This window comes from Rhea americana, unplaced genomic scaffold, assembly GCF_003343005.1.
Source record: "Rhea americana isolate MKP2758 unplaced genomic scaffold, rheAme1 scaffold_252, whole genome shotgun sequence".
Classification (NCBI taxonomy): domain Eukaryota; kingdom Metazoa; phylum Chordata; class Aves; order Rheiformes; family Rheidae; genus Rhea; species Rhea americana.
The window spans coordinates 880,327-899,289 of NW_028186371.1; the positions used below are offsets into that span (position 1 = coordinate 880,327).

Here is an 18,963-nt window from a genome sequence, read left to right on the forward strand (position 1 = left end):
AGGGGATGAACCACACAACCAAGCATTGCACTTTCTAGCTGTAACATTTCTTAAAACTGGGGAGCTCTGGACTCTTGAAACTGGCTACCTGGCTTCCCCACACCTCATCCTTGGGTACTCAAAGACAAACAGATCAAGCTCAATGTCATAGTTTAAAAATGAGTGACATGGAGGTTGAGAAAAGCGACCAACAGCAGCCAAGGAAGTTTTCTGGTGTGTGTTAAAAGCACTGTTGAGCCCATGTCAACCCACAGGCAGCTTATGACACTGACTTTCAGATATAGCAGGGTAAGACTACACCACATTTGTGGTCATGATAGGCAGTTCTCTAATGCTATTGTCTCCTTATCCTCTTATAGACAAACACGGACCTTGGTTCAGGCTACATCATGCCTATGGTACTGATCATAAGTATTACTGTGCTACGAGTCTAGCAGGAGCACCAGTCTGAGATTCACCCACAGCTTATGCCTGTGAAAGCTGCCCAGCGAAGTGCTATGGGCAATGCAATAGTAAGTCAAATCTGCATATTCCCCTCAGGAAGAGTCTTGACAGTGTGACATTATAAATGGCTAAGATGAATGTTGTGTCTAAGTCTATCATCAGGCTCTTTTCAAAAGAAAGATGTTTTTGAACACTGGCATATTCATTTGCTTTACTTTTACATTGCAATATCCAATTTACTTTTCAAAATCTTCAATTTTCTCAGAATTCATCATCCAGAACATTCAATGTGCTATTTACTGCCATTGTACTATTAAATACCATTAAAACACCATTCTGTTACTGGAAAACATATGACAGTCTACCTTAGGCTGATATTTACCATCTGAACATTAAAATATGGCTAATAGATTTGTAGGTTGAAATGTAATAACCTATTTGTTTGGACTTTTGTATATTAGGGTAAAGGTGTGACGGGTATTGTGTAATAACTCCACAGAAAAGGACTGCCCTGTCACAAGTTATGTCTGTGCATGGCTGAGTAAAAGCTGTCATTCCTTAGTTACATACAGTAAATACTTAGGCTAAAACAAACTATAATTACGAAAAATTCTGTTTCCAAAAGTGTCAAAAGGAAAGCTTTAAGTGATTTTAACTGGAGAGTTATCAGGACAATCTGAGATTGAATTTTAGATGGCCAAAGTGTTTTATGCAAAATAAATTATAAGCACTCATTTAATTATGATATTGTTCCATTTACTGGATCTTAAAACTCTTTTTAGGTAAATAGCATTATTCACATTTGAAATATAGAGGAATTGAGGAGCAAGTAAGCAAAAGAATTTGCCCAAGGTCATTATCAAGGACCTAGACAAGTTTATGCTCTCTATTCAATACTATATTCACTAGTTCTACTGCTTGTTCAGTAACAGAAAATATTTATCTAGGGAAAAAAATAATTTTTGTTGGGAACAACCTTCCTGGGTGAGATCTTGAGACACAAATCAAGTGTTTTGCGCATTCTCTCCTGAGAAACATAACATAGGTTTTTCTACCTTTATCAAGAAATAACATGAGATTTGTTCACATGAATTTTTAGGAATAAAAGTCAGACAGGAGCTACCATTAAACATCTTTTTATTGTAGTCTTTAATGTACATGCAGAATAAAAAAAAGTGTCAGTTATATCTGAAAGCATATAACAATGATTTATATGTCTTTGATCAGCAATGTATTTGGATTAGGGACTAATAAATCTAAGTGAACAGACATCTTTCAGGATATACAGTTTAAATGGTAAATCAAGGAGGTTTCTTTCAGAGTGATTTTCCTCATAAAATATTTCTTGTTTACAATGTTGCTTGTTTTTAATACTGCAAAACTCTATAATAGTACACTCTCCATTATGTACATAGAAAACATAAAACTCTATCCATACCAGTGTCTGTTTTAAATGCAAACAATAGTAGTTAATACATTTGTAACTTCTGTGTGCACCCTCCCTCCCCACCCCCCCCCCTCGTTAAAAAATGCAGCATCAATGCTTTGGCAGCAATTGAACTGAAGGCACTCCTGTGTTAGATAAAGCAATATGTGGAATATCAGCACTAATTAAAAAAGCTGTAGGTGTACCAGGCAGCTCCATGCTCATTCCAAGGGCCAGATCTTGCACTCTCAGAGGTCAAGAACTATTTTGCTGAAGATCCCAACTGGAGCAGGCTCAGACCCCGGTTTGGTTTACAATAAAGCTGGTGAGCCCACAACGATTTTTACAAATGCTTCATGCAAACCATATGAGGATACACACAGTATCTCCGAACACTGTACTGTCCTGAGGGCAAAAAGCTCTTGTGGGTCACAGCATTAGAATATGTTGCAAAGGCTTTATTTTCTAGGCCTTGCACTTTGCAACATACGAGTTTCACACAATACCCTCCATTTAAGACTTCCTTGCAGCTCAGCTTAAAAAAAGAACCAAAAAAAAATACACAATGTGAAGTTTCTAAACCATCTCTCACGATGGATTAGTTTAGACTCAGCAAAGCATCAATTCTCATGAAAACAATCTGTGAACTAGTGGCATGCTGACATCTGCTGATAGGAAAGTTTTTAAAGCTGAGAGGGAAGCTTCTCTCAGAGGCAGCTCCTCCTTGGCATTATGTGGCTTGCATTCGGCACACCTTGATTTTTCTTGTAACTCTGGGTTATCTCTGGCATGCTTACCATATATATTTATATGAATGCTTTGGAAAAAAAAAAGCCTATGAGATAAGCACCTAAATGCTAACTAAGGGATGTGTCATAAGTCACAGTCAGAAAAAAAAATCCATAATGACCAGTTTTAGTTTTGTACTTCAGTTTGCTTCTGCAGTTCTAGCAAAGGTTGAAAAACAACTATCTGCAAACTTCCAAGAGAGAGAGAATGAGACAAAAAGGCACTGACTGAAGCTTTTTATAGACATGAAAAGCTTTCAAGTGTCAACGTCTCTGACCTGATAAAGCGTTAGATTTTCAAAGCATACGTTAGTTAAGCAATTTGTTTACTTAACTAATTTATTCATAGAACACCAGATCTGACCATGACTCTAAATGGCTGTAGTCATCTGATAATACAATCGAAAAAGAACATTCTGCTAAAAATCTGCCAGCTTGTCATGTTCATTCTGCTGCAATAGCTCTACACTTTTTGGCCACAATGGCTTTATAAAGTTAGAAAGCACTTTTGTAATTCTTCAACATTGCTGTGGATTTCTCTTACAAGGAATGAGTGATGGAATTAAAAGGAATCCAACAACAGCACTTCAGTCTCTGAGTTATCAGTAAGATGATATTGCAACCAGCATGGAAGAATAGCAATCTGAGTTTAGTTTTAAAGGTAGATTTAATTAAAAAAAAAAAAAAAAAAAAGAGCAAGTAGTCCGGTAGGAATAAACAGTAGAAAAGGACACTGAGCAAGTGATTCTTTGGTTTGGGCCAGTATATCCACCACCGGTTGCTGTATGTTGCTTTGGGAAACTTGAAACTGGCCCCCAAAAACTCCAACTGAAACAAATACCCAACCCCGCTCTAGGCTGATGGCTCTTCTTGAAAGGTCCCTCAAATCTCTTTCCGTACTGTGGCTCGGATGCTGCTGAACATTTTGCCTATAGCCTCAAACAGTGGGTCGCAGAACGTGTGGATGCAGATAGAATAGACACGGCTAATACACTGGATCTCAATCAGGTAGCTTCTTATGCAAGGCACCACTGCCCAGATGTGTAAGAATGACAAAATGGCAAAGTAGATGCCCCAGACGAGAGCCATAGGAATGCCAAAGATTGCTGACAATAAGCGATAAAACCAGTATTTTGTTACAGTGAAGGTGGTGAAACTGGCCTTCCAAATCCCATCAAAGCTGTGTGTTCCCTCTGGCTCAGCAATCACATCTTCAAAATCAATCTGCAGCAAAGAAGAGCACAAAATCAGGTCAGGTGGACACTCTGAACAAGTGCAGCTTCCAGAATCCCCTCTCCTGGAAAGCAATGGCTCCCTGCAACAAAACGCTGATGCGTGTACTTCCTACATCCAAATGTGATTTGACCCATTCTAGCATATTGTCTGAGACATCAATCAACCTTATCCTTCTCCAGTGACTGTCAGGGATCACAGATGATTAGCTCAGAATTAGACATCTAACATCAGATGGCGACAAACTCACCACAAGTACAGATATCTGCTCCTCTTTTCCTAGAGGCTTAAGGGTATGAAATGCCCCTAAAATCTACTTAAGGGAAGGACCAGGTGAGCAGAATCATCATGTGTTAATTGTCCTAGCTTAATCTTTTCAGATCTTTCCAAACAGAATAATTGTATCACTTCTGCCCCATCTCAACAATTAATGTATATTAATAAAACACGTTTCATTTGTCTGGGTTTTCCCATCCTTCCTTGTATACCATTAGTGGTTTTTGATAGTGAATAAATGCTGAGGATAGCTATTCAAATATATACTTTGAAACAGGCATAAATAGTTGTTAATAGTCTGAAAAACAAAATGCTAGATTTACATCTGCACCAGGTGGAGCTCCTCTTCAGTCTGAAAGAGTTAGGGAGCTCTTCAATAGTGTTAAACATAAAGGGGCTCTTCACATTAAAGCCATTTTGTTCCAACCTATCCTGTTTATACGATAACACTCTGTTCATGAAAGACATGGCCAGGCTAACATATTAATATTTAGAAGAAACATACTCTTCTACATATTTCATAGTTTTGTTATTATTCATAACTCATTCAAAAAGTGACCTAAGGAAGCAGTACATTCCAACATGCATATTTTACTGGTCTCTGTTGAAATACTGAGCTATTCAGGAAGCTTAATTGTCATAACATTTCTATTAGAAAATTAACAGAATTGTGATGATTGTTCAGCTCCATGTCACACAAACATGTGTTTGATATAACCCACAACACAGGATATTTAATTTAGTCAGCACAACAAAATTGTATAGCTACTGCATTCAACAGGAAAAAGAACATTACAATATGTAAAAATAGTATTCTTCTGTAAAAAAAAAAAAACTAAATGATTTTATAAAGTAGATGGAAGAAAAATGAAAAATATATTCCTGGGACTGGATCCCAAAGTTAGATGATACTGCTGCCACAAGTGAAGATCTACAGGAGCAGGCTAAGTATGATATGGGCCAAAGCCTTCAGAAACTAAAGCAACAGTATGCCGGAGGGAACTGAGCTTACACTCTGTGAAAGCATTGCTTATACTGTAGTAAAATGCACAGAATCACTTCTTTTCATCTAAAATATGCATTGAAATGGGAAGAATTCCTCTCCCTCTCCTGCTGAGTCTCCAGTCAACTCCAAATCAGTTACCAGCTCACTGCAGGAGCACAAATGCTATAAACCCACAGTAGTTTCCACTTTTCGTAACAAAAAGATAATTCCAAAACGACACTGGATAATCCAGGGACTACTGGTTAATCTTTCTGTAGAAGATGATAGCCTTCCCTCATTCGAGCTGCTCAGCATTCTTCTACCAATTTCAGTAAATCTAGGTCTTCATTCAGAGATTCCAGTCATTTAACTGTATCAGTGACTAAGTCAGCTTGGTTAAAGGTGTTATAAGTCCTTGTGAATAAATTTCTGAATCAGTTGGGATGTCAAATATCCTGAATGTGTTACATCAAACTATCTTAATTCAATATATTTTTGGGCCTAAAGAGCTCTGTCTGATATGGTCAATTTTTCTCTCTAGGCCACGCAGAGTTTGAATCACAGTTGCAAGAATCCTATATGGATGAAATAACCTACGTTCCTGTGGGTCATATCCATGAATTTTTGTTAGTAATCTTGGAAAACAGCTTCCTTGAAGTCTGTGTATAGAGACAGCATATAAATACCACCACTGAACAAAGACATAAAATTGTAGATTTGTAAATCTGTAATTTCAGTAAGTAAAATAATGCAGCTCTTGTGGGGATAACTAATTCTGGGAAAGGCATAACAGGCAATAATACACTCTACTCTGTTTTCATTCTGGGATTATTAGGTACAAAAGTTTGTATCTTGGGATTAAATAAGTGATACAAAAATAGTTTTATGAAGTACACTGGCTATAAAATAATTATTTGAATTTGTCATTAAAAGTTAGCTGCATTCTAGCAAGGTAGAATAAGAAACTGCTGGATGTACTGTGATCTTGTTTACCAAATAAAGTGATCAGATGTCCTTATATCAGTCAGTAGATTTTAGGACTGCTTTATAGAAAAGGAAAGATGTATAGATGGAGAAGTGAGCGATGGCATCCAATTATCTTACATCCACACAAAAATAAATTCAGATGATTTTAAGATCTGAACATTATTCACTGAAATCAACCTCATTCAGCTGAGTACACACATTGGAAAAAATGTCTGAATGAATTTATGGAATAAGTATATTGCCTCATTGGAATACAGGAGCATGCTAAAAGTACCTATTTCTGCAGCTAATAGGAAGCAAACTATTAATTGTAGCCCATATTCCAGAGTAGTTGATTTTCAAAACAAATGAGTATTTTAACTTACTACTAACATTTGCTTTGGAATCAGGTAATTAAAAATATACATATGACGGCACAAAACAAGATTTTTCAGCAAACAGAATGTATCTTCTCAAAAAAAAGAGATTACATGAAGATTACACTTTTTTTCCTCATATGTTTTGCCTGTGAAGAAGGCATAAGCTAGTAGCCACATTTATTCTAAAACTTCTGTTAATTTATTGCATGCTTCCTGCCAGATGATGTGATCATTGGTACAGCCAGTTTGTGCACATAACCATCACGGAGTAGTTCAGTGCATTGAGGGCTATTCAGGGTCATGCCTAAAGCTGTGGCACAGTCTATCTTTCTTTTTTTTCAGCTGGCTAATAAGGAAAGTATTAAATCTTTTCTAAAAAGAAAACAACTTCGCATTGAGTTCCATCAGCCTTCTCATGCCTACATCTTTAATTTAGCTAAGTGGGACCTATTTTTATCAGTAAAGTATGTTTATGACATGCAGAAAAAAGCTATGGGTTAATACAGTCTTTATAGACCATTTAAAATAAATAAGAAGACTGCTTGACTGCTTTTAAAATAATTCATTATAATGAATGCTTTACTGAAGAATGGAAGCTGGCAATCTCATTGATTTCAGAATCAAATAGTAAACTTTCTGTAATCATGATTTTCAGAAACCAGCGGTCTTCGCCTGTTCTGCACCCCAAGAAGCCCACAGAGTTAATCCTGGGGAGCTGATAGAAAAAAATAGACCATATAACATTTCCAGATGGACAAAGCTGTCTTAATTCCAAGGGATGATGCTGGTGTTAGAACATTCACAACACATCTTGAATGACTTTCCCCAGCTCAAGTCAAAAACAATTTTCCTAAAAGTACTCAGGAATCAGTATGTCTGGGAGATGATAACGAGAGTGTGTTCAGGCCTCCAGCAACAGGCAAGAGGTTCCCTCTCGGAGTAACTTTAACTGCTCAGGGAGTGCTTACACCAACTACACAAAACCTGAATAGATGGTGTTAGTGGAACAGTAATTGGTGTCTCACTACTGTATCTTTACCGTTTCATTATTCCTCAAGCCCTATTTTCCACATTGCTCCACTTTGAATAAGGAGAGATATTAAGCTGAACTGGAGAGTAAAAAGACAGGTAAACAGCCTGACAAAGTTAAGAACTCTCAGATGAATACAGTGTTAAGATGAAGCTGTGATCTGCCTAAAAGCCATAATAATGTTATGACATTAAGCACTCCAGCTACAACTGAAATGCTAACACCTATGGTGCTGTCCAAAACCAGCCTTACTCTGAGCAAAGTAAAGATGGGCAAAGAACTGATGTAAGCTGGGCTCTGTCACTTCTCAGCTGCTACCAGATCACTTATTAATCCCACTGGCTGGGAAATGCTCTATTTATTTCATAGTGCAGGCAGTACAGATAAGTCCTTATGCTGCAGGAACTGAGATATCACCCAGATTCTTCCTGCACTGAACCACTCCCATGAAAGATCCTGTTTTTAATTCGCAGGGACCAATCCTGCACAGGCAGCAGAAGAAATAGGTCACTGAATGCATTTTGTCTTGCAAAAATATTTTTTATATCATTCAGATTACTCACTCCTATTATTCTCCTCTGGTTTTTAGTTCTGTAGCACTCACTGTGGTGAGTGTCATCAGATTGATAACAGGAGTTCAAACGAACTAAGTAATGTAAAAATAGGAATGACAGGAGAGACAGAAGTGGCCAGAAATATGATCCTAGGAAAGAAGGACATTCTGTAACTCTCCACGAATTTGTGGAAAGGAATATAATTGGCTCACGAGGATAAGACACCTTTATTAAGGGTATTTTTCTCAACTCCACTTTTGCCGAAGCATCAAATATATGTAAATCTATGAAGAACTCTGTTTTATCTACATGAAGGCATGCTTAGGTTATGCATAAGTCTTGTTCAACAAATTACAGCTTCAGTGTGTGGTTTCTTCTAGAGTTGTCAGGGTGTGCTGTAAAATAACCATGAGTCATTTGCCAGGCTAATGAAAATACAGGCACATTCACTTGTGAGAAGTACACAAGTAAAGGAAATTTGTTTTGACCAGTGGGTCAAAAGATGCTAATAACTCACTATAGCCTTCTGATTCAGCCAAAGCTTATTAAACACTATCGACTTCTGTTCCATGCCTACAATACACTTCCTGACTTCAGCTATTCTTTGTTTCCTACTATTCAGTTTTGTAAAGCCGGTTTTTACATTGCTTGAAGCTTTTGTCTGATTCAGCTAGAGAAGTACTGCAACTTCTTTTGCTCTGTATGTGTTTATTAAACTTTTATCAAGAAATTAAAGAAGCTGTTGTGGTTCTAAAAGAGATTTATTTATGAGAAAGAAAAATGGTATGAAGAATATCTTCTTTTTCAAAGTCTATTTAGAGAAAATTCCTAGTTATTGAATAAGGTTAGGAGTGTGAAGTTATTGTTTTTCTAAAGAAACAGCTCACTCAAGAATATATGCCTTATATGTGAAAATAGTTGACGCTGGCATTTTAATCTCTACATAGCACAATCTGGTAGGCTAGCAAGGTGCCCAAAATTCTAATGCCAAATTGCCTACTAACAGTTACGTTGCTCTTAAGTTTGTTCTTTGAGGTATTATCCATTACACAGAAAACTTCACTGTACTGGGTCTATCAGAAAAAATAATTAAACCCACCAACATTTTATGGGAGCTTTGACCTAATCTCTGTTTTAGTGAGTGTAACTATAATTACTCAAATGCTTGTGTGTAGTATTTGTGTGCTATTACTGTGCTCAAAACATACAGTTTGCATAGGCCAACACTACTGCTACTCTGTTTGGGAGGATCCAGACAGATGCTGAGCATGCCTAGTTTCTGAGTACCATCAATATCTTTTGGAGTCGCTGAAAAGATGCTCAGGTCCTTACAGAATTCCAGTATCTCTTATGATTGATTGCTAATGTCTCCAGTCAGGCAGACCGTTTAAATATGCACACAACCTGAAAAATGTGAACTATCCCATGAAAGTCAGTATGCTTGTATGTTCTCCATGACTAGGGCTATAGTAAAGCAAGACTGCAAGTCAGGTCTCTGATGAATAATTTACATGCATGAATATATATTTATACAAAAAAAAAGAAGCCACAAGATACTTTTCTTTACATTTTAAACACAGAGTATGGAGACTGTCTTTACTGCTAACATTGTGCTATGTTAAAATAGGCTTTTCTCTTATACCAAGACTGTTAGTATAATGCTATTTCCCCATATTACACTGTGTCCTTGTAAAACTAGTAGCAAACCAATAGCAGAAACATACAATTCTTCTTTCTGTTGCAGTAAATTTAATTTGTAGAAACCTCAGTGCATTCAACCTCTGTTCAAAACAAAATAAACTGAAAATGTATAAATGATCACAAAATACCAAGCTGTCCTATGGCACGAGTCACACTTGGGAGGTGACATTCAGGACAGGTGCAACACTGCTAGCTTTGGGAAAGACTATGGTATATATTCTTAAAAATTAGAAAATATATGAGCATATGAAATTGTCATTAGTTTTTTTACTTCCACTTGCTATTTGGAAAAATGGCCAGTTATAGTGCTCAGAGAACAAAGGCATCACAGCAGATGCAGAAAAGTTAAGCAATAAGCTCTCAACTATGCTTTTAAATTAGTGGTGTCAGTTAAACATTTGAATGTTTCATTGACCCTTTAAAATGTCATGTTTCCATATCTGCTAGTGACTCTCTTCCTGATCACTGCCATAGTTTATCAGAAAAATAATGAAAAGTGTATTAATTTCTACTGAATCTGAGGGAAAGAACATGGGAAGTGTTGGGTTGTAGGGGTAGAGCTGCTCTCCTCCCTTCCCTTAGCTCCTAGATATTGGAAGATTTCACTATTTTGAAGGTACAGGATGCAGCACATTGCTGAACTTCATGTTTGCAAGGCCTACATGAAAGAAGAACAGAAGGATGCTCTGCAGTTCCTAGTACAGAGACATCTAGTACAGTTCCTCCTCTGCGTGAAGAGGCATGTCTATGCCTTGGTTGCATGAGATTACAAAGAAGAAGGGTCAGGAACTTTAGCAGGTCTTTATTCGTTTGTATTCTTGAAAAAAAACAAAACAACAAAAAGAACTTTGTAACACAACTACATAATTTACCTATTGTTATGTAGAGAAGTTCCTACTTTGTTCCTGAAAACATTCAACTTAATGATGCCTAGATATTTCACTTCCTTACTAATCACAGTTTTAAACAGCAAACATTAGGCGCTGTCAAGAGTATTACAAAGGCAAAACTCAATTCTCTTCTCTTCTCATGTATTTACATGAGCATCAGGCTGCAGCATGGATGTTTACCAAACATAAAGATCCAGCAGGCCCAGAGATGGCATGAGCTCCCTTAGCAGACAGGAAATCACCTTAACTCTCAAAAAGGTGGCTGGCATTTAACAAGAGCCCCAAGAGTCTCTCTACATGGGACTTAGTAAACTTAGAATCTGGCCGTCAACCTTTAACTCAGTCTTCAGAGCATACTGCTCTCACTGGGACTCCAGATTAGCTAGCAGAAGACTCATTCCTTTGCACAGAGAAAGAAATACCATGACCGCAAATGGCTAGGACCATATAAAGCTGGGTAAAAGCAGAAAAACATCAACTAAATAAATCCAAGGCAAATAAAATCCTAAACAAACAAGCAGAACTGTTCCTTCCCAGTTATTTGTTCAAACTGCCAATGATTTTGCATTACATTCCCTTTCTCCATGTCTACTTTCCATAATATTGCAGGAAAAGAGCTTTTTGTTGGCAGATCTCTTCACAGAAATAGTGACTCTGTCTGAGTACTATTGGGTATGCCAAAAAGCAAACAATGCTTTAACAAATAAGAGTATTTCTATTGGAAAATAGAGTTGAAGGACTATACCTTTCCAGCTAGGGAGGAAAATCATGTCCACTCATGAGTGACCACTACTGCACAAACAGAACATATTCAAATGGACTGTGAACAATTTTAAATAATGTCATCGTTTTGAAATAGGTCATGATTTCAGGTCACCATTTCACTAGCTAAAAGCCAATGAAAATAACCAAGAAATAATTTGCTACTAATTATTACTAATTACTAATTGCTAAGAAAACAACCTCTTGTTTCCCCACCATAATGAGCTACTGATTACCTGGGAAGCCCTGATCAGATGGACAGTCTCATTCAGGTTTGCAGAACTATCATTCTGCAACGTATCATCTCACACGTTTTTCGTATGAGAAAAATGTCATTGATGCCAATGGGTCAGTACTGCAGCAACAAATCTTTCTCCAGAGATCTCTTCCTGAAGCACTTGCCTGACTCAATATAGTCTAGCAGAAGGAATAAATAGCAGCTTGAAGGAGACATCTGCACTGCTCTGAAACATAGCTAAACTTCCTGTGCAGGTGGGGATATCGTATCAGTCAGTTCCCTTGGAAAATACATTGATGCTGTCAGAGTAAGCACTCAGACAGAAAATAATGTGGCTGTTTTCCTCCCTGGAAACTAGGCTGCTGGGATGTCATTACACTTTTCCCAAAGTGAAACTCTTATCAAGAATTTTATTATTTGTTTCATGTTCCACCTCTTGTTTGATAAAACTATTTTAGCAAAGAACTCTCTCAGCTGATTGTGTGTACAAGCATGCACACGTGCACGTATCTGTGTGTTTGAAGAGGCGTATTCAGCAACACGAATACCAGGGCAAAATTTTGACCGTAATGAAGCTAATGGGAACACTTTTATTGATCCTAGTGGGGTCTGAAGTTAACCAGAACTAGAAACCTTAATAAAAATAAAGAGATTTTGTTAAACAGATTTTTAGATGATTATATTGCCTTTTAATATAATATGATCTGGGAGTTTTAGGGGCCTAATGATATAAGTGTTTTCACTAATTCCCTTGAGCTCTGGTTCAGACAGAATGCTCTAGCATGCATACTTCTAAATGCTCCAGTACATTTATATTTAATCTCCATCTGGTGTTCGTGTCTCCCATAGTTACATACAGACACTTTCCTAACTAAAACATCACAATCAAATCCTCTGTTCATGAGAGGTAGATGAAATTTTTGGTAAGGTAATAAACCTGTATTACCAACCTTAAGCATCACTTTCTAGAGCCTAGTCCAGATTCACCTCCCACTAAATTTAGGCACCAATAGGAAAGGGGAGAATGCTGACCTTAGACTCCTTATGTAGTGAAGAAATCATCTTCTGGAGGATGATTTAGATCTGCAATCTAGCTTCTGTCTATCATTCATAAAGTAAGACTAAGGAGAGGAGACTTAACTAATTACACTACACTTAGACACATTCCTGTTAATTGCTGCAATTAATTTGTACTTGAATATACTTGCATATACTGTTGACAGTGAGTGCACAGCAATACCCAGCTACCTCTGCTCCTTTAAAGAAGATCTGACTCTGCTTTTCTTCTGTTAGAATATTGTCTTTCCAATAGAATATCTCAAGTTATTGGTCCTTGAATATGAGATAACTATTTTTTAAAAATATTTTTCAAAAAAAATAGGTATCACAAGTCTACAGTTGTGGTCTTGTCATAAAACACACTGGAAGAAACATGTATGAACTCGGACTTTACAAAAGGATAAGAGACTTTGAGGTTGAGGTCTACAGGAGATATTAAACTGATTTTGAGGGAAAGCAATGTTTTCTTCTTTTTAAAATATGTATTTGGATCCTGAGATGAGATTTCAAAGGCAACAGAGGAAGTGAGGTAATGAACCTAGGAGGTTCCTTGAGGCTTTTCTGTGACTCCAAGCCTAAATTCAGCACAGCAGGAATTTGGACAGGGAATGTAATCCTTTCACCTTAAGCTGTGATAGCATCTTCTCACTTCTTATCTGAGAAGCTGAATTTATCAATTCCCATTTATTTGAAAACAAAGCATGTGACCAGATAAGTAGAAAATTACAGAGAAAATTTATCCTTGTGCAATTCCACTGAAATCTGTAGCATAGCTCTTGAGCAGAGGGAAATCAAACTTATCCTAGTTTAGAGCTATTTTGCTTTTTGTCTGGAGATCATGAGTTTTATGACACCATATAGGTTCATCTGTATTTTTTTCTTTCTATTGCTTACAATATTTTACAATGCTTACAATATTTTACAAATGCTTACGATTTTTTGCTTTCTGTTGCCAAAGATCAAATTTGTGTTGGGGACCTCATGGGGACCTATGGGGACCTCATAGTGACCTCTCTACTATAAGCATTTTTTTGTTCCCAATAATTTTTATCAGTTGAAGAAATCTATCTTCTGTGGAATAGAAGACAGTATTTGTATCCATATATTGGCTAAAAATTCTAAAATGAATACAAATTGTTTCAAAATTTTCTAAAGTATAATGTGAATTATGTTGAATTTAACAGAAACAGAAAGTATTTGTCTTTTCTGAATCTGAGACAGAGTCCAACAAATTTAACAAGGGGAACATCCATGTTGAATAGTTGGCTCTGTTCCCCTGGCCATCAAATGAACATTTTCCTATGGAGTTATGAGTCATGTTCATCATGCTAAGCAAGAAGGCAGTGCATAAGGCTTTAATAATACCACAAGTTTGTATTCAATACTTGAAGACAAACACAATTTTCAAGAAAGAAGCTTATTATCTGTAATCCTTACAGATGTTCAAAACACCATGCTTAGCAAAAAGGTATCTGGAAACTCCTAATTCCTGCAGAAGAAAACTATTTTGCAGAATTTAAAGGCATCACTCAGTTCTCCTGTTATGCTAGTCTTCATAATGACTCAAGCTTTTAACCTCTAAATCTTAGACTAGCCTCAGAAGAACAATTTGAATCAGACTTGTATCATGCATAGCCAAAGTTAAACATGTAAACATTACTGCTTTTTACAATCTAAAAACCACACGGATGTTAATATGACATGAAGTTTGAGAATCAAATCATCTAAATGTTGTTGTGTAAAAGTAAGGTATCATGCCTAGGCTACATGTACAGTCAATGGAGAGAAATACACACTCCTGAGGTGTGGAGACGGAAGATGCTCTGTCTAGTTGTCCATCTGTGCACTTACTGTGCTCAGTACAATAATGAGAGCTCAGAGCTGTGAAAGATCAAATAAATTTGCATTTTTTTTAAACTTCCTTTTATTAGAAAGTGGTGGAAACTGCAAATGGTTTTAAACAGCTTAGAATGACTGCGTAGTACTGTACTCCCTAATGCCTGTCTAACAGTGTAATGGTGTTTGTCAACATCTGACTAAAGATTCCAGACTTTTCATTGCAGTGAGCTGAACTGCCTTTAACTGCATTGGTTTTAAGTGGTAGGCACGAACATGTAATCGTTCAAAAGTCTGTACAAAAGCTCTGCACTGTCACATGTGTAGCCAAGTACTGGCATTTTTTTTTTCCTGAGAGAAAAGGGCTCTTACACAACAAACAGTAGATAGCACTTGTTTAGAACAAAATAATAATTATCTTCTGGGTGGTACAACAGGCACAGGCTTTTCCCTCTAGCACACCATCATAGGAAAGAACTATAATTTGGCTGCGGATGTGACTGCACGTTCAGCGCTCACTAGTCCAAAAGCAGTAGGTTATGTAGGGCAGGCTATGAGGTCCATCCCTACGCCATGCAAGGACCAAGGAAGTACCGAGAAGCAAAAGCCAGCTATGAGCTCCAGGAAAATTGGCTCTCTCCTCTGTTTCTCCCAAATTCAGTACACTTTATACAGAAACAGATGGTCTGAGAAGCTCTGAATGTCCAAATTATTGGATAGCTCTAATTTAGCCATAGTCTGGAAAACACAATCACTGCTTTGGAAAATCGAAAAAAAGCAAAGGGAAGGAGTCCTGGAAGAGAATGAAGATTACTTCAGGCACCTTCAAATGAATCCTGGGTCATCAAGGAATGGCTGATAGGTGAGAGAAAAAGACTATGAATTCTTGTGTTTTATCACACATAAGTGAAAATGGTGGGATACATGTCAAAGAGCAGAATCCTCCAGTGAAAGACATGAACTAGATAGAACTGTAAGGTGAAATATATAGTCATCCTAGTGACTTCATCCTAATGAAGGCAGGGAATGAAGGATGCATTGAAGGTGCAGAGAGGCTGTTTCTCTCTTACAGATTCCCTTTTTGCCTCCCATTTGACTAGCCAACCTTCACACTGCCTCAAGCAATGGCACCACTCTGCCATACTCCTGTCCTCCCGAGGTGACACATGAGGGCGGTGATATGAGGAAGAGACTCCTTTTCTATTCCTTGCTGAAGAAATTAGAGCAGGAAGGAAATTCTGGTGATTTTACTAGATCTTGCTTCCTCCAGCGCAGCACTGCCAGCTTGCTGGCTGCATACCTCAGCTTTCATACTTTAGGTACAGTAAGGCTTCATTTCCATTCCTCTCCAAAAAGAAATCAAGTTATTTGTCCCACTTTTCTGGAAACTGCATAGTACTTAGTTTCCACTTCACAGATAATTTGAAGATAAAATGTAAGCAAAGTCAGGCTCACCAATAACTTTGACGTAAAGCGAGCGCTCCATCTGTCCAATTTCACAAAAGGATCTGGATCAGGTGCCTCCCCCTGGCCTGGATTGCTGCCTGCACCGTTTTATCTCCTGCAGAGGAAGCTGGGCAGATGCTTTGTGCTACGCATCAAGGGAACGTGTCTCCTGATTCTCACAAGCAAGGGTTATTTTTAAAATGTGCTATGGGAAGTATTTGAATGCAGACAACACTGAGGCCTTTTAGAGAGCTGCTTACAGAGCAGATTCCTCGTTCTCTGTCTAATCATTTCTGTTTCATGGTTGACTGATTTGTCCCCAGTTTCCATGCTATTGTGTCTCATAGCCTGCTGTCAAGTCGCAAGAAATGCATTAAACGCCAACTAAAAAGTGGAAGGTTATGAATCTAGAACAACTCTCTAAACGAGGTTGAGCTAAGCCTGAACCACACTTCTGGCTTTAGAACACCTCTGAAAACATTTTTGCTAGTCTATCAGTATCCTGTTGAGACTGGGGATCCCTTGTGTTATACAGGCATATTTTTTTATGCTCTGCCCTGAACAATTTACAACTGAAGTAAGAAAGGTAGACTCACAACAGGAGGGGAACACAGACTGATGGCTAAGGAATCTTTTATTTCTTCAGCCCACCAGAGCTTGTCCACAAGGAGTGGGATCTGAACTTTATGGCTACTTGAAGATGAACTTGAAAACAGTATCCAAACACTTGAACTGAGGCAAAATTCTCCTCTAGACTTTTTAGGTTGGACCTCTCTGTGAAATACTTGTAAATGCTTATGAAAATAAAAATCAATCTTTTTTGTCCTTGTACCAAGACAGAAAAATGTTGCTTTGCAATATCCACATTTTTAACAAATGCTGCTGTTGTTACAATGCAGAACGGATCCAGTCTGGTAAACATCAAATTGATTTTGATACATTTCTGTGTCTTGACATGACTATTACTTGCAGTATCAGAAACTTTCTTGCTGCTGCAGAGGTGGAACTGGTATTTGGGCCGTTTGCTGCTTTTCAATGAATGCATTTGTTGGTCCATGATTATTTTGAAGGGACAAACTAAGTAGCTTGTTTTTTCCATCCCTATAATGCTTACTTTGCCCCTGCAGGAGACAGAGAGGGCAGGACAGGGTTTGTACACTTTGGTCTCCTTTTAGCCTGTTAGGAGTTTTTTCCATCAGTGGTGTCTCTCTTTCCCAGTAGGATCTTTTTTTTCTCTAGTTAAGTTTGTGGATACCCAGATTCCCACTTGCTTGGGGCTATGACTCATTCTCAGAAGGTTTAGTAGCTTTGGGCACTTCTACTGTTGCTGTATGCAATAAGCCGTGATGCAGTGCCTTTTCTCAGCTCCTGCATTCCCTGCCTACTCAGCTGCTCCTCCATGGCTAGAATAAAAAAGAATTGCTCCATCCCCTTTAAAACCAGCCATTTTAATAGAAGTTTTGCACTCCTAAATATTTTTTCCAAAAATATGCAAATGTTACTCTTTTTCTTTCTGGATATCAAAGCAGACAATGGCTCCTTGAAAATAAAGCCTGCTCTGTATGATAACTTTTAGGGCTGATCCAACAAGATGGCTGGTTATGCTCAGCACCTTCAAGTTGTGTTGAAGTCAGTGGAATCTGAGGATATTTGAGACCTTATTATACAGTCTGCACACGGCATAAATCATTTTACTGACATACATTCAGGGACCAAGGTCAATCTTTTTTCCTCTGTAAAGAATACGATGTTTCCCTTTTTCAATGATGGGTCTTCCTGACCGACGGACCAGGTGACCTAGGACTGTGCTGAGCTGGACCCTAGCTAACTAAGCCAGTTAGTGGATTAGTTTCCTGCTAAGACTGAGTAACTCCTGTTTTTCCTAGGTTCTGACAAGACCAAGTGATAGCATCCCTAGCCTTCACAAGTATAGTATAAAAGATCTTCTAAGGGGAAAATCAGTTTCACGACTTTTCTGACCAAAGTGAATTCAAGCAAAACTCTCCCTTGACCCAGATTTGTCGAAATAGTCTAGCTCTGAATTAAAAACCCGATCAAAAATATTCAGACAAGAGTGCAGTCAGTTTTTGCTTAGCCAGTTTCCTTTTATCATTTCTAACGGGAAGGAAAAACACCAGGAAAAAGAAAACAAAACAAGGAAACAAGTGCAAACTACGACCAGGACCGCTGATTTTGCACTCGGTTGGCGTAAGGGCGGGTGGTGTGTATCGGGTCCCGCAGGCCGTGCCCCGCTCGGAACTGCGCTGCTTAACGCGGGTTGGGTGCCACCTCCCTGCCCTGCCTTTCTACGTGCCTGAGGGAAGGAAAACCCCTCTGCCAGTCTTACATAAGGTCGTGCAACTTCTTCCCCGCTGCCCCAGCGCCGGGCGGGACGCCGCGGTGCAGAGCAGACCTGCGGGCGCGGAGCGGAGCCCCGCGCGCTCCCGCGGGGCCGCCGCGAGCCCCTGCGCGCCCGCGGATGGAGCAGGGGGAGCTCCCAGCTCCGCCGCGCTCTTTCCTTCCACACTTTTCCGTAAAAGGAAAAAAAAAAGAAAAAAAAGAAAAATCAAGAAAATCAAGCGCCCCCACCCGCTCCGCTCGTGCAGCAGGTGGAGAGAAGCGGCCCGAGGGCTGCTGCGGAGCGTCCCTGGAAATGCCCGCAAACGCTGTGCCGCCGGCAGGACAGGAAACAAGCGGCATCTGCCCCGCGCCCGCGCCCGCGCCCGCGCCTCACCTTGACCACGTCGTCGTTGAGGTGCTTGGGGTCCCGGTTGACCAGGTCGATCTCCTTGGTGTGCACGTCGCGCACCGCCTTCTCGTCCAGCTCATCTGCCATCATCTTGTTGTTGGGCTTGTAGATGTTGCCCTGCTCCCTGACGGGCGCCGTGTACAGAAAGCCCTGAGGAGAGGCAGGGGCAGGGGCAGGGGTAGGGGCCGGGGCAGGGGAGA

At 38.9% G+C, this 18,963-nt stretch overlaps 1 protein-coding gene across 2 annotated transcripts in view; it reads right to left on the bottom strand.

Moving 5' to 3' along the window:
* Positions 1-1,564: 1,564 nt before the first annotated feature.
* CAV1 (caveolin 1) overlaps positions 1,565-18,963 on the bottom strand; it is an 18,367-nt gene continuing 968 nt past the window's right edge. The window contains exons 2-3 of one of the 2 annotated variants that reach the window (XM_085307097.1): positions 18,749-18,913; positions 1,565-3,882 (exon numbers count right to left, since the gene is read on the bottom strand). In XM_085307097.1, coding sequence (XP_085163223.1) covers positions 3,541-3,882; positions 18,749-18,913 — 507 coding nt within the window. In that variant the 3' untranslated portion in view covers positions 1,565-3,540. The remainder of the gene's footprint in view (positions 3,883-18,748; positions 18,914-18,963) is intronic. The other variant, XM_085307096.1, reaches the window with a different exon arrangement.